We start from the raw sequence: 15,395 nt of genomic DNA, 5'->3' as shown, positions 1-15,395 counted from the left end.
ATAATTGGTGGTCAAATGGTCCATTTATAGGAAAGCAAGATATCTCTATTTGCTAAAAGTGCTAACAAAGACTTCTCTATTCATCCAAGGAGGTACAGATGTACATTTATTTGGAGAGACATTTCCCCCAATGTGAAAATCATTCACTCTATTTGTTATCCATATAAATGTATATAAGTATGGTTATTAAGGCTGTACCTCACAATTGTTTTGAATACATATTATCCCAGAGAATACTGTACCTGCAATACTCCAGCAAACAACTCCATCAGCAGGTAGTCACTTTGACCTGAAGCCAGGAAGAGAAGCCCATTTTGTTTACTAGTAAGGAACTTCATGGAGAGTCTGCTGGAGGTAAAAGCTTCACGTTCCTTCACCTCCATGTAACTGTCTCCAAAGAAAGACACTGCAACAAGCAAGAACATAAAATATCAGTAGACATGAACACAAGGAATGAAGCTCAAGATAAATCATTTATTTCTTGCCAATCTGCACCCAACTCCCTCCTATGTCTCAATAAATTGACTTGTTGCTGAGGTACAGTTTAGCATGTACTGGTTGTTCTCTGCCTAAATAACCACTCTTCATGTTTATGTTTAGAAAGCTATTCCACCACTGGAGGTATCACAACAAAACCAAACTCTAGTCTTGATCAATACAGTAAGTGCTGGAGAAGTTCAGCAGATCTGGCAGCATCTGTAGAAAGGAAAATGGAGTTAACATTTTGAGTCTAGTGACCCTTTGTCAGCCTTGATTGCTAGCTCCTCAATCCCACTTCCGGCAAAGATTATCATTTTTGGATGAATTTTAACTCCTTTGTTATTTTTATTTCCAAGTTCAAATGTAACATCCCTAGTGCAATGCTGATCAGTGATCTCTGTAAAGGGTGGGAATGAAACTTGGGAATGTCCTTACAATAGTTAATTAAGAAATACAGTAGAAGAACATTATACAAGTTGAGATAAGTCAAAAGTATAAGTACTTCATTGAGAGTAAACCGAGCACTTTAGGGTGTTCCATGATTGTGAAAGGTGGGACAGAAACACAAATTTTTGTCTCCCTCCTGCATGGAAAAGAAAAAGCTAGCAACCAGTTCTGAAGGACGATTACTGGACAAGGAAGGTTAACTCTGATTTCTCTCCACAGTTGCTGCCAGACCTGCTGAGTTTTTCCAGTAATTTCTGTTTTTGAAGCTAGCACTCATGCCTGAGATGGAGAAAAATATATCATGACATAGTAAGCAAGTCTGAGAAAAAAAGTCCACAAGAATACTAATGATTCAGTGAAGATGTGAAAGTGTGTGAGTAAAGATACACTGTGGGTGGCCAGAGAGAAGAAGAAAGATGATGTGTGCCCTCTTTTTCCAGAAGATCTATCATCTACATTGCTAAAATGGCTTCATTCTTTTGCATGGAAAAAATTTTCAGTGATTTGGCTGCAGTCTGCTATTCATGAATTTGTACAGAGTAGAAATAGTGAGTGAGTACAAGTGCTGTTTTATGATGGGCCCAATAGAATGACTCACTATTTCCTGAGTTACTAGTTTCCCTCCAGAATATTTGTTTCTCTGACGAATGTCTAAAAGACTGAAATAGGTTGTTAGGCAGTAGTGCCATTAAAATATGATCAACAACATCACAAAGCTTTACTTGAGGATGGCAGGCACTCCAACTCTGGCTAGCCCAACAGTTCTGTGCTTTATAACAAGTGATTATGACTTACTCAAAGGGGCTCTGCTTGCAGCTGCAGCAGCACCAAGCTACTGTGAGAATTCACAGAGCATGCATGCTTTCAAAGCAAATGTACATCAAAGAATAACCACAAACAGCGCTCTTTTTAAACACAAGGGCATTTTTTTCAGATATACATTTAGTTCTAGGATAAGTATTTGACATTTCAGCTCCATAAATAGAATCTGCAACTTCCAATGTATTTTGACCTTAAACTTTCAACAATGAGAGGGTCATCATTAAATTACTTCAGTAACACTACCACTTTTTATTACATTGCCATTTTGCTTGTACCAGTATTATTCTGGCTCCTCTGTCCCCATGTGCTTCCATTTTTTTCCCAAAAGTAGTACCATGAAATAAAAAACATCCATGGAGTTACCATTCTGCAGACATTATTCATTTAGATGATTACAGAATCACAGAATTGTTACAGGGCAGAAGAAGGCCACTCGACCTATCACTCCTGCAGCAATTCTATTAACTAGTGCCATTTCCCCATATCCCTGCTCATGATTACTCTTCAAAAAAAAAATTCAATGCTTTCTTGAATACCTCAATTAAACCTGTCTCTATCACATTCCAGGCAGTGCATTCCATACCTTAATTACTTGCTGTATGAAAAGGCTTTTTCTTACATCACCCTTGCCAGATTTGGCCAGCTATTGCAGATTACTCCAATCCTGTTCTACAAGATGTCTAAACATGCACACTTTCTAGCAGTCATTGGGCAGTAGTGGAGAAGGAATCCTGATTAATTTCATAAAGTAAAACAAAGAACTGTGTTTGCTGAATGTCTGAAATAAAAACAGAAATTACTGGAGAAACTCAGCAGATCTAGTAGCATCAGTGGAGAGAAAGCAGAGTTAATGTTTCAAGTCCAGAGACCCTACTCCAGTTCTGAAGGGTCACTGAACTGAAATCATTAACCCTGTTAATTACCCCTTTGTCCCCAAGCAATGAGGCTTTGAAATGGCAGTGACCATGTAATCTGGACCAACTCTAACGTATTTTCTTTTTGAGTTAGTCATAGAGATGTACAGCATGGAAACAGACCCTTCGGTCCAACCTGTCCATGCAAACCAGACATCCCAACCCAATCTAGTCCCACCTGCCAGCACCCGGCCCATATCCCTCCAAACCTCTCCTATTCATACACCCATCCAAATGCCTCTTAAATATTGCAATTGTACCAGCATCCACCACTTCCTTTGGCAGCTCATTCCATACACGTACCACCCCCTCTGCGTGAAAAAGTTGCCCCTTAGATCCCTTTTATATATTTCCCCTCTCACCCTAAACCTATGCCCTCTAGTTCTGGACTCCCCGACCCCAGGGAAAAGACTTTGTCTATTTATCCTATCAAGCCCCTCATAATTTTGTAAACCTCTATAAGGTCACCCCTCGTCCTCCGATGCTCCAGGGAAAAGCTCCAGGCTCTTTTCCCAACCTGTTCAGCCTCTCCCTATAGCTCAAATTTTCCAATTCTGGCAACAACCTCCTTTCAGAATTAAAGCTCGGTGTTGATGTAAAGAAGGATACTTGAAAACTTCTAGAATAAACTAGATTAATTTATATTAAGTTGTAAAGCCAACAAGTTGTTCAGAACTGACCAGTGGTTTGTTATTGCTGTGGAATGCCCTCTTGAAAGGAGCCTGTCAATTCAGTGTTGGTAAAAACTATAAGACAGAAGTTGACAAATGGCCCATACCAAAATCGAATAAACTGAGACTGCACAAACCCAATTCATGAAGGATTTTTATAGATTGGTCTGAATCAGATTAGAATGCAGAAGTGAGAAAAATGTGCAACAAACACATAATGGTAATTATTCTCTTGCACGTCTCAGAAATCTTAAATTAACCCAATCACTCAAAATCTATGTAACCTGTTGCCAATATCAATACTTTACATAGAAAATAGAACTGTACAGCAGAGGTAAGGGCCCTTTGGCCCATACTGTTGTCCCAAACATGATGCCAAATTAAACTAATCTCTTCTGCCTGCCATTGGTTCATATCTGTCCATTCCTTGCATATTCATGTGCTTATCTAAAAGCCTCCTAAACGCCCCTATCATATCTGCGTCCACCACTACGCCTGGTAGCGTGTTCCACACTCTTACCACTCTCCTTTGAACTTACCCCTCTCACCTTAAATGCATGTCCCCTAGTTTGAGACATTTCAACTCTGGGAAAAAGATTCTGACTATCAACTCTATCTCTGCATCTCATAATTTCATAGATATCTATCAAGTCTCTCCTCAGCCTCCGCCACTCCAGAGAAAACAACTCCAGTTTTTCTAGCCTCTCCTTATTGTTCATACCCTCAAATCCAAGCAGCATCTTAGTAAACTCTTCTGCACCCTCTTTCTGCTATATGCCTTCTTTACCACCCGATCTACTTGCATGGCCACTTTCAGGGAGCTATGGACACAAACCCCAAAAATGCTTCTGTCCATCAATGCTGTTCATGATCCTGCCATTAACTGTATACTTTTCCTGAACATTCGATCTCCCAAAGTGCAGCTCCTCACACTTACACGGATTAAACTCCATCTGCCATTTCTCTTCCCATTTCTGCAACTGATCTATATCCTGTTGTATCCTTTGACAACCTTCTACACTATCACAACTCTATCGATCTTTATATTGTCTGCAACTCCACCAATATTTTCACAATATTCATTTGTCTTTATTATGAAGCTGCAAAGTCTGTTTTTTATATTCAGTATAATCTTTCAATAGTAATTTTAATGTATGTTTAATTGATTATTCTGACCATCATCCCTGGAATTTGTGAGATCTTATTACTTTATAATTGTTTTGCTTATGGCAATGATTTGTGGTTAGTTAGGTTTTGTCCCAATGTCTTGAAGGGCCAAAGGTCTCTTCTGTACTGTATGGTTCTATGAACCTAATAGCTTATGTTACACATATTTTTACTTTAAAGAACATCTCATATTGCTTGACAAGTACAGACTAGAAATTAAAGAATTTAGGGGAATTGAGTTGGGTGAGGATGGCACTGTGGTTAGTGGTTCGATGCTAACCTTGGTCAACTTGAAGGTGGAGTCACAAGTAGACAGGAGTGTTTGCTACACTGGCCTTTATTGGTCAGTGCATTGAGTATAGGCATTGGAAGGTCATGTTGTGATTGTACAGGACATCGGTGAGGCCACTTTTGGAATACTGCACTCATTTCCAGTCTCCCTGCTATAGGAAAGATGTTGCTAAACTTGAAACGGCACAGAAAAAATTTACAAGGATGTTCATGGGGTTGAAGAGTTTGAGCTATAGGGAGAAACTGAATAAACTGGAGCTATTATCCCTGCAGAGTCAGAGGCTGAGTATTGGCCTTATAGAGGTTTATTGAATAGCCAAGGTGTTTTGCCCCAGGATAGTGGAGTCCAAAACTAGAAGGCATAGGTTTAAGGTGAGAAGGGAAAGATTTTCAAGGGACCTTAGGGACAACGTTTTCATGCAGACGGTGGTGCGTGTGTGGAATGAGCTGCCAGAGGAAGTGGTAGAGGCTGGTATAATTACAACAATTAAAAGGCATGTGGATAGGTACATGAGTAGGAAAAATTTAGAGGGACATGGGCCAAATGCTGGTAAATGGCACTAGATTAATTTAGGATATCTGGTCAGCATGGATGAGTTGGACTAAAGGGTCTGTTTCCATGCTGTACAAGTTTATGACTCTATGAATCTATAACTGTATGTTTGAGCCTGCATGCTCCCCTTGTGTCTGCGTGGTTTCCACCAGGTTTCAATCCACAGTCCACAGATGTGTAGGCTAGGTGGATTGGCCATGCTATAACTGTCCAGTAATGTCTAGGAATGTGCAGGCTAAGTGGATTAGCCATGGTAAATACAGGGTAAACAGGGATGGGGCTGGGTGCACGTCTGGGTGAAATGCTTCTTGGAGGGCTGGTACAGACTGGTTGGGCCAAATGGCCTCTATCTACATTGTAGGGATTCTATGATTTTGAGGCCTTTGAATATGGGCAAGTGGAAGACAATTCAAGAAGCCACAAGTCCTAATTTTAAAACTGACTTCTGCCCTCAATACCATGAACAATGCAGAACAACAGGAGTCCAAAACTGAATTAACAAACGGTGATGTCTGGTATCTACAGCTGATAAGACAGAGTGATGTTAAGAGTTTTGAAAGCAAGAGGAACTTCAAAATAATAAGGTCAGTTAGAGATAAGGAGAATGGGTACAAACCTATGAGAACCAATTAACAGGCTGAAATTATTTTGTTTAATAAAGATTGGAGATAGAAGATCTTACTGATCCATACAGCTCTGTATCCAGCTTTGGTGTACATACCACAGTATTGGATCACACCATGCAGTCTTGGTTTATACAGCTTGCTGAGCTATATATATCTCAAGTGACCTTCATCAATCAATGAAGAAGCAATCAATGGGGGAGAGGCATAGGTTTCCATCAACTGCTCTCTTATTGACACTCCCACACTGTTACAAAAGACAAATGCAATCAAACTCCTGTCTAGCAGCAAAGCTGCAAGAACTGCTGCTTTCCCAGCTGTAAGCTACAAGGCTAGAAGTCAGTGCCTGATTATGATGACTGCAAGATCCTAAAAATGCCTCCATTTTTCATCTGCACATGCTGAAAAAACTTGTTGATCTTGCGACAACTGAAAAGGAATCTCACTCTTCTCCATTACATTCAAAATCTTTGCTCAATCTTCTTAACAGCTTAGTGCAACATCTCAACAAAGATCTGCTGCCAGAGAATTAATTTGTTTTCAGATAAGGTTTAGGAATCACTGATACTGTGTCTGCCATTAGAAAACTCCAGCAGAAATGCCAAGAATGGACATGGACCTTGAAATACTTTTGTTGACCTGACCTATTGATGATGGGAGTTAAAAATCACACAACACCAGGTTATAGGAGAAAGTGAGGACTGCAGATGCTGGAGATCAGAGCTGAAAATGTGTTGCTGGAAAAGCGCAGCAGGTCCCAGAAGAAGGGATCATGCCCGAAACGTCGATTCTCCTGCTCCTTGGATGCTGCCTGACCTGCTGCGCTTTTCCAGCAACACATTTTCAACACCAGGTTATAGTCCAACAGGTTTAATTGGAAGCTCTAGCTTGCAGAGCACCGCTCCTTCATCAGGTGATTGTGGACGTAACCACCTGATGAAGGAGCAGTGCTCCGAAAGCTAGTGCTTCCAATTAAACCTGTTGGACTATAACCTGGTGTTGTGTGATTTTTAACTTTGTCCACCCCAGTCCAACACTGGCACCTCCAAATTATTGATGATGAGATACATGCAAAAGTGGCAAAGCTAGTGTAGCCTTGGGGTAAGTTTGTATTTCAAACTGTAAGTCTTTTGAGTAACAGATCTGACCATTATACTCTACGCATAGGAGAGTGGAACTGTGTACCAGCTTCACACTTTCAACTGAGCTGCCTTTGGAAGCTTCTGAAGCTCAGTATCAGACTACAGGAAGATTCTGTTTACAAACTTGAGTAACAGGATTGAACAACTAGAATTTACATCACAAGAGTAAAAGATAAGATGGGATCTGAGTGGACTCATTTGTCAAAAATGGACCTAAACAAATTGTTGCTTCTTTAAAATTGCAAAGCTGTAATGCTTTTTATTTCAATGATTTGCACAATCCTGAAATTCGCTTTAATTTCAACAATCAAACAGAAATCAGTTGTGTTCTCCTTTCATCAAAGTCGCTAATAGCAAAACTTAAGGATGTAAATAAATATTTATTTATCCATTAGGAAACAATGCCAGCAACAGAGAGACATAGTTGAATAAGGAATTTTGTTATGGATTCTTATAATATCGAACATTTTTACTAGTCTGGAAGTAAAGTTTTCTTTGCTTTGTGCAATCATTTCATAACTATCAATTTCTTTTCATGTCAACATATTTAGATGCAAACTTAGATACAAACAGCTTATAATGGGTTCCAGTAAGCACACTGATTATGTGGCAAGCAGTAGTTTTGGTCAGAACCCAGAGACTATTGGACCTGTTGGGAAAATGCAGCTGGAACATGCATAAAGCTAAGTGTATTGAAGAAACACAAAAGATATCATAGAAACCCAGATTTTTAATCTAATTCTGTTTTTCATTAAACCCAGCAACCATATGCTCATCCCAGATGCTGTTTAATTTGCATAAATGTGAGGTTTTGCATTTTGGGAAAACAAACAAGTGCAGAATTTATAGCATTAATGGTAGGGCCCTGAGTAGTCTTGTCAAACAGACAGAGCTAGGGATTCAGGTACATTGTTCTTACAAAGTTGCGCCACATATAGTCTTAGTGATTGAGAAGGTGTTTAGCACGTTTGCCTTCATTGCTCAGACCTTTGAGTGTAGGAATTGGGACGTTATGTTTAGGTTGTACAGGATGTTGGTGAGGCCACCTTTGGAGTACTGTGTACAGTTCTGGTCATCCTTCTATAGGAATGACATTATTAAATTGGGGAAGGTTCAGAAAAGATCTATCAGATGTTGCTGGGACTGGAGGGTTTCAGTTATGAGAATAGACTTGATAGTCTCCTAGAGCACAGGAGATTGGGGGAATGACCTCTCAGAAGTTTATAAAATCATGACGGGCACAGATAAGGTGAATAATAAAAGGTTTTTCCCTAGATTGGGTGATTCAAAACTAGCAGGCATATTTTTAAGGTGAGAGGAAAAAGACTTAAAAGGGATCGGGGGGAGGCACCTTTTTCATCCAGAGGGTGGTTCATGTTTGCTGCAGGTAAAGTTACAAACATTTAAAAGATATTTGGATAGTTACATGAATAGGGAGGGTTTGGAGGGATATGGGCCAAGCACAGGCAAGTGGAACTAGTTTAGTTTGGGAACTGGTTGGCATGGATGAGTTGGATGGTAGGATCTGTTTGTGTGCTTTATGATTCTAAGACTCTGAATCACTTTGAAAATTGGCAGAATGTCAGTGTACATCTGGTCTTGATTTCTCACGCTTCCTTCTGACTATTACTTACTAAAAGTAACATTCACCAGGATTAAAATACCTATCTAAAAATCATTCCAGGAAATGCGTTCTATAAATTTATATTTATATAATTTTAGACAGGTGGTGATCAGCAAATCAGTAAATTATTTACATTAGAGATGTTGCTAATAAATGCCCTGTTTCTGAGTAATCAGAAAATTCATCTTAAAATATAATCATGTCAGCTTGCCTAAGCCAAGTCACTTCCTGACAGGATAGGTACCAGGTGTAGTGATTGTAACAGAAGTGTCGGAGGTTCTGCTCATTCTGAGAGCTGGCTGTGAGGGAGTTGGATCAGTGTCAAGGACTCTCCATTTGTGTCAGGGAGGGGACTGACTCTGAGCTGGCTGCCCCACATCCAGTGTGTACTGCTGCTGTTGGTTTCTGATTGTTTTTGGGGAACCTGATCTCTAAACTGACTGATCCATACAGCCAGTTTGTTAACTGGTATTCCTTTTTATTGAGGACTGATTTTTAAACTGACTGATTTAAACAGTCAATGTGTTTCAAGTATAACTCAGTTCTTATTAGGGAACAGTTGCTTCACTGGCTAGTTATAGTCTGTGTCACTCTTTGAGAAAAGGACTATGCTGATTTTGTGGCAGGGCTTAGCCCTTGCACTCTGGTTTTCTTTCTATTTTGTTTGTGTTTTCACTTTGGTGTTTGGACTGAGCTCTTGTGAGAAAATACATCTTTCCAGATGAGCTGTTCTTGTATGGGTAGGCCTGGCTCTTTGGGGTGACTAGGCCTCTGTAAAGACTGAATACCTGTGCGTATGCTGGGAGGTGAGCAATTGCTGCATCCTGGAGTGGATTCTGCCTTCGGGAGTGGACCAAGCCCTTGTGACTTAACTGCACCTTCGCAATGTACTGTGTTCCTGTGTATGGGCCTGGTTCTCTATGGATGGACTGGGCCTCTATGGAGACTGAACAGCTGTGTGTGTGCTGCGGGGTGTGCATTTGCTGCCGGTTGGAGTGGACTCTGCCTTGGTACTGGAAACTGTATTGTGAGGATTTTGTGAATTCTGTTAAAGTATGTGGGTTTTGTAATCAACTGTGCTTGAAATGCAGGCCAGAGTGGGCTATTAAATAGGTGGAGCAGCCGGAAACTGGAGAGTTGATGTCCGGCCTGGGAGAAAGCTGGCTGGGATTGTGGGTCTGTTGGTACTCCGGATGGCAGGGGGCTAGGCAGACTATAGCATGCCCATAGGAAAGCTGGTCAGGGAGGGGCAGCAAGTACACGGGCTGGCTGGGGGCTGGAGGATCGATGACTGACCTGGAGGAAAGCGTGCCAGGAGGGGCCTGTCAGTATGCAAAGCGAGACAACTGATCGCATCCTCGCAGGAGAGCCGGTATAGGGCAGGCTGGTCAGTATGTGGGGAGGCTGAGCCAGGCAGCTGACGGCAGCCCGTAGGAAGGCCGACCAGGGGAGGATTGGTCAGTATGCAGGAGGGGCTGACAGCCAGACAGCTGGTGGCTGGTCTGTAGGAATGTTGGCCAGGTGAAAGGGTCAGTCAGTATACAGGGCAGCCGGAGATGGGAAAGCCGATGACTGTCCAGCAGGAAGGCTAGCCAAGGACAGCCTGATCAGTATGTGCTGTGGACTGGTGTCAGGTTTCTTTTATATAGCTATATTGGGTCTGTGTTCTATGGAGAAAGTGAGGACTGCAGATGCTGGAGATCAGAGCTTAAAAATGTGTAGCTGGAAAAGCGCAGCAGGTCAGGCAGCATCAAAGGAGCAGGAGAATCGACGTTTCGGGCATAAGGCTTATGCCCGAAACATCGATTCTCCTGTTCCTTTGATGCTGTCTGACCTGCTGCGCTTTTCCAGCAACACATATTTTTAAGCTCTGTGTTCTATGCACTGTCTCTCATTTGATTGCACTGTCTTGTCTTGTATGTTACTGTTACCTTTGTAAAGAGTGGGAGTGGGACTTGAGGTTTGTCCTCATCTCCCTGAAAACTGGTTGAACGGTGGGGTTTGGGGTTTGGCTTTTCTGCCCTTTCCCCTGTATATAGTGGGTTTTTTGTGAACTGCATCTTTCTGTTTATTGTCAACTGTATTTTGTACTGTTTAATAAAATAAAAAAAACAGGAGTGTCCGAGGTTCTGCTCACTGAGTGCTGATCCTGAGGAGCTGGATCAGTGTTAAGGACTCTCCATTTGTGTCAGGGAGGGGACTGACTCTGAGCTGGCTGCCCACATCCAGTGTGTACTGCTGCTGTTGGTTTCTGATTTTGTTTGGGGAACCTGATTCCTTAACTGGCTGAACTGTATAGCCAGTTTGCTAACTGGTATTCTCTTCTTTGAGGACTGATTTCTGAACTGGCTGATCTACACAATCAATGTGTTACAGGTGGAATTCAGCCCTCATTAAGGGATTGTTGTTTCACTGGCTGGTTACAGCCTGTGTGTTACTCTTTTCTCTTTTACTTTGAGAAAAGGACAATGCTGATTTTGTGGCAGGGCTTAGCCCTTGCACTTTGGTTTTCTTTAATTTTTGTACGTTTTCACTTTTTGGTATTTGGACTGAACCCCTGTGAGTTATTTCACCTTTCCAGATGCACTGTTCCTCTGTGGGTAGGCCTGGCCTTCTATGGGTAGACTAGGCTTCTGTAAAGACTGACACCTGGTTGTATGCGGGAGGTAAGCATTTGCTTTCTTTCTTTTTCACATTTGTTTTCACTTTTTTGGTGTTTAGACTGAACCCCTTTGAGAAAATACACCTTTCCAGATGCACTGTCCCTCTGTGGGTAGGCCTGGCCCTGTGTGGGTGGGCTCGGCCTCTGTAAATACTGAACACCTATGTGTGTGCTGGGACGTGAGCATTTGCTGCATTCGGGAGTGGACCATCCCCTGTTTGTTAACTGCACCTTTTTACAATGAACTATATTCCTGTGAGTGGGCCTGGTTCTCTGGGGATAGACCAGGCCTCTATGGAGATTGAACACTTGTGTGTGTGCTGCAGGGTGTGCATTTGCTGCCTTTGGTTGTGGGCTCTGTTTTTGATAATGCACTCTGCTTCCTGGAGTGGACTCTATTCCTGGGAATGGATTCTGCATTCTGAAGAGAACTGTTTATGGTAATGGACTCTGTATCAGAAGGGACTCTGTTTGTTGCTAATTGACTCTGTCTTGTTGTTTGTTGGGTTTATCACCTGCACTGTCTTATGTGTCCCTTAGTCTGGCAGGCCTCACTGTGAGCTGGGAGGCTCAAAGGTCATCCCGAAAGCTGTCACCCCGAAGGCCAGAGGGTGGGTAGGCCGTCCCGAGAGTCGGAAGGTGGATAGGCCAATCTGATGCCAATCGTCCCGAAAGCTGGAAGGGGGTTAGGCTGTTCTGAGCACTGTTGTCCCAAGAAGGGGTAATCAGGACGGGCTGTCCTGGAGGTGGCCAGAAGGTGTGTGGGAGTGGCCGAGAGCCAGAAGATGCGTGGGGGCTGCCCTGTGCGCCATCATCCCAGGGATGGGGATGAGCTGTCCTTGAGGTGGCTGGAAGGTGTGTCATGGCACACCAAGAGTGGTAGGGGCATGGAGCAGACCGAGAGCTGGAAGGAGCGGAGGGGCAGGCTGCCTTTGAGTGGCCGGAAGGTGGGAGGGGTGGGTGGTTTGCTGGGTTTCCAGGAGTGTCTGTGTTATGTGCACTGTTTTATTGGTCAGTTTATCGGACTGTCTGTCTGTATGTGATTGAATTCACTGTTTTTCTTCTTGATAATGTACGGTGGGATCCAAGGTTCATCCTTGTTTCCCTGTGAACTGGTTGTATGGTGGGGTTTGGGGTCTGGCTTTGCTGCCCCCTTCCCCTGTAAATGGCTGTTTCTTGTATACGGCTGTTTATGTTAATTGTTTGTTTGTTTGTTTGTAATTTGTAATGGCTAATAAAATAAAAAAAACAGAAGTGTTGGAGTTTCTGCTCACTCTGAGAGCTGGCTGTGTCAAGTACTATGCATGTGTAAATAAAGGTTGGCTTGGTGACGGAATACTGGCATTTGCGGGGTTATTTCCGTGGCAACAACAGAAAAGAAAGACACTCCTGAAGAAATTCGCTTGCAACAGTCATCTTTGAGTCGAGCAATTCTGCCATCATGTCATTATTTGGGAAGCATGACCCATTCAACATTGCTGTCAAAGACTGAGCCCAGTGTATGGAAAGAGTGCATTATCTTTTCAAGGCAAATGACATTGGGGCAGACGAGTAATTCTGATGCCAGTTTGTAGGCCCACAGCTCTTTTGAATATTAGGAGCCTAACATTTCCCAAGGTACCAGCTACTAAAACCTTTAAAGTGTTGATGGATTTAGTTAAGGAAGATTATGACCCAAGCAGCCTTTAATTCTGAGATGCTATCGGTTTTACTCAGCAGTTTGAGAACTTGGGGGAATCTGTGTTGGAGCTTTTGACAAAGTTAAGATGACTGACAGAGGTATAGGACTTTAGTTTAACCCTTAATAAGATGCTGAGAGACTGTTTATTTTGTGGGATTACTGATGTAACTATGCAAAAGTGCCTCGTAGCTAAAACCCAACTGAACTTCAAACAGGCACTAGAATTGGCTTTATCATTCGAAGATGCAGCAAGCAGACCATATAAATTACTGGGTATGCTGCTGGAAGTGGACATCCTTGCCAGGCTGACTGGGCTTGGGGGATGCCACTTGAGTGAGGGTACTTTCTTAGGAGAAAGTGAGGACTGCAGATGCTGGAGATCAGAGCTGAAAATGTGTTGCTGGAAAAGCGCAGCAGGTCAGGCAGCATCCAAGGAACAGGAGAATCGACGTTTCAGGCATAAGCCCTTCTTCAGGAATGAAGAAAGTGTGTCCAGCAGCCTAAGATAAAAGGTAGGGAGAAGGGACTTGGAGGAGGGGCATTGGAAATGCGATAGGTGAAAGGAGGTAATGGCGAGGGTGATAGGCCGGAGTGGGGTGGGGGCGGAGAGGTCAGGAAGAAGATTGCAGGTTAGGAAGGCGGTGCTGAGTTCGAGGGATTTGACTGAGACAAGGTGGGGGGAGGGGAAATGAGGAAACTGGAAAAATCTGAGTTCATCCCTTCCTTCCTAGACCTTTCTATTTCTATCTCGGGTGACCGAATCGATACGGACATTTACTATAAACCAACCGACTCCCACAGCTACCTAGACTACACCTCCTCCCACGCTGCCCCCTGTAAAAACGCCATCCCATATTCCCAATTTCTTTGTCTCCGCCGCATCTGCTCCCAGGAGGACCAGTTCCAAAACCGTACAACCCAGATGGCCTCCTTTTTCAAGGACCGCAATTTCCCCCCAGACATAGTCGACGATGACCTCCACCGCATCTCTTCCACTTCCCGCTCCTCCGCCCTTGAGCCCCGCCCCTCCAACCGCCACCAGGTCAGAACCCACTGGTCCTCACCTACCACCCCACCAATTTCCATGTACAGCGTATCGTCCGCCGTCATTTCCGCCACCTCCAAACGGACCCCACCACCAGGGATATATTTCCCTCCCCTCCCCTCCCCTATCAGCGTTCCAAAAAGACCACTCCCTCCGTGACTCCCTCGGCAGGTCCACACCCCCCACCAACCCAACCTCCACTCCCGGCACCTTCCCCTGCAACCGCAAGAAATGCAAAACTTGCGCCCACACCTCCCCCCTTACTTCCCTCCAAGGCCCCAAGGGACACTTCCATATCCGCCACAAATTCACCTGCACCTCCACACGCATCATCTATTGCATCTGCTGCACCCGATGTGGCCTCCTCTATATTGGGGAGACAGGCCGCCTACTTGCGGAACGTTTCAGCGAACACCTATGGGACACCCGGACCAACCAATCCAACCACCCCGTAGCCCAACACTTCAACTCCCCCTCCCACTCCACCAAGGACATGCAGGTCCTTGGACTTCTCCATCACCAGACCATGGCAACACGACGGTTGGAGGAAGAGCGCCTCATCTTCTGCCTGGGAACCCTCCAACCACAAGGGATGAACTCAGATTTCTCCAGTTTCCTCATTTTCCCTCCCCCCACCTTGTCTCAGTCAAATCCCTCGAACTCAGCACCGCCTTCCTAACCTGTAATCTTCTTCCTGACCTCTCCGCCCCTACCCCACTCTGGCCTATCACCCTCACCTTGACCTCCCTCCACCTATCGCATTTCCAATGCCCCTCCCCCAAGTCCCTCCTCCCTACCTTTTATCTTAGCCTGCTGGACACACTTTCCTCATTCCTGAAGAAGGGCTTATGCCCGAAACGTCGATTCTCCTGTTCCCTGGATTCTGCCTGACCTGCTGCGCTTTTCCAGCAACACATTTTCAGCTGAGGGTACTTGCATAGCCTCACTCAGACCATATCCTGAACAGCTCACAGCAAAACCCCAAAATGAAGCCAAGCCTTCATTCCTGATGGATCCAGGCTGGTAAGCCATTGTAGTCCTAAATACATAGCTGGAAGATTTTCAGGAAGGTCTAGGGTGTATCAAAGTAGCCAAGAACACCTTGCATGTTGACCGGGAAGCAATTCCACAATTCTGCAAGGCCCACACAGTGCCAGGTGCCTCATGGGCAAAAGTAGAGGCAGGAATCAGGAAGCTAGAAAGCGAAGGGATCATCAGCACCAGTCATATGATTGTGAAGCCTGATGGGTTGGTTCATCTTTGTAGGGACGGA

The 15,395-nt window shown here is 43.8% G+C and overlaps 1 protein-coding gene across 1 annotated transcript in view; it reads right to left on the bottom strand.

The window, feature by feature from the left end:
- LOC122542523 (chondroitin sulfate proteoglycan 4-like) overlaps positions 1 to 15,395 on the bottom strand; it is an 88,633-nt gene that overhangs the window by 41,094 nt on the left and 32,144 nt on the right. Inside the window, exon 2 of the mRNA XM_087982200.1 lies at positions 243 to 406. Coding sequence (XP_087838326.1) covers positions 243 to 406 — 164 coding nt within the window. The remainder of the gene's footprint in view (positions 1 to 242; positions 407 to 15,395) is intronic.

Source organism: Chiloscyllium plagiosum, unplaced genomic scaffold (assembly GCF_037043375.1).
Source record: "Chiloscyllium plagiosum isolate Xiang-an unplaced genomic scaffold, Cpla_swu_hap1 HiC_scaffold_42, whole genome shotgun sequence".
NCBI classification, from domain to species: Eukaryota; Metazoa; Chordata; class Chondrichthyes; order Orectolobiformes; family Hemiscylliidae; genus Chiloscyllium; species Chiloscyllium plagiosum.
The sequence above is the reverse complement of the archived record's forward strand: the minus strand, read 5'-3'. Positions and strand labels throughout refer to the sequence as shown.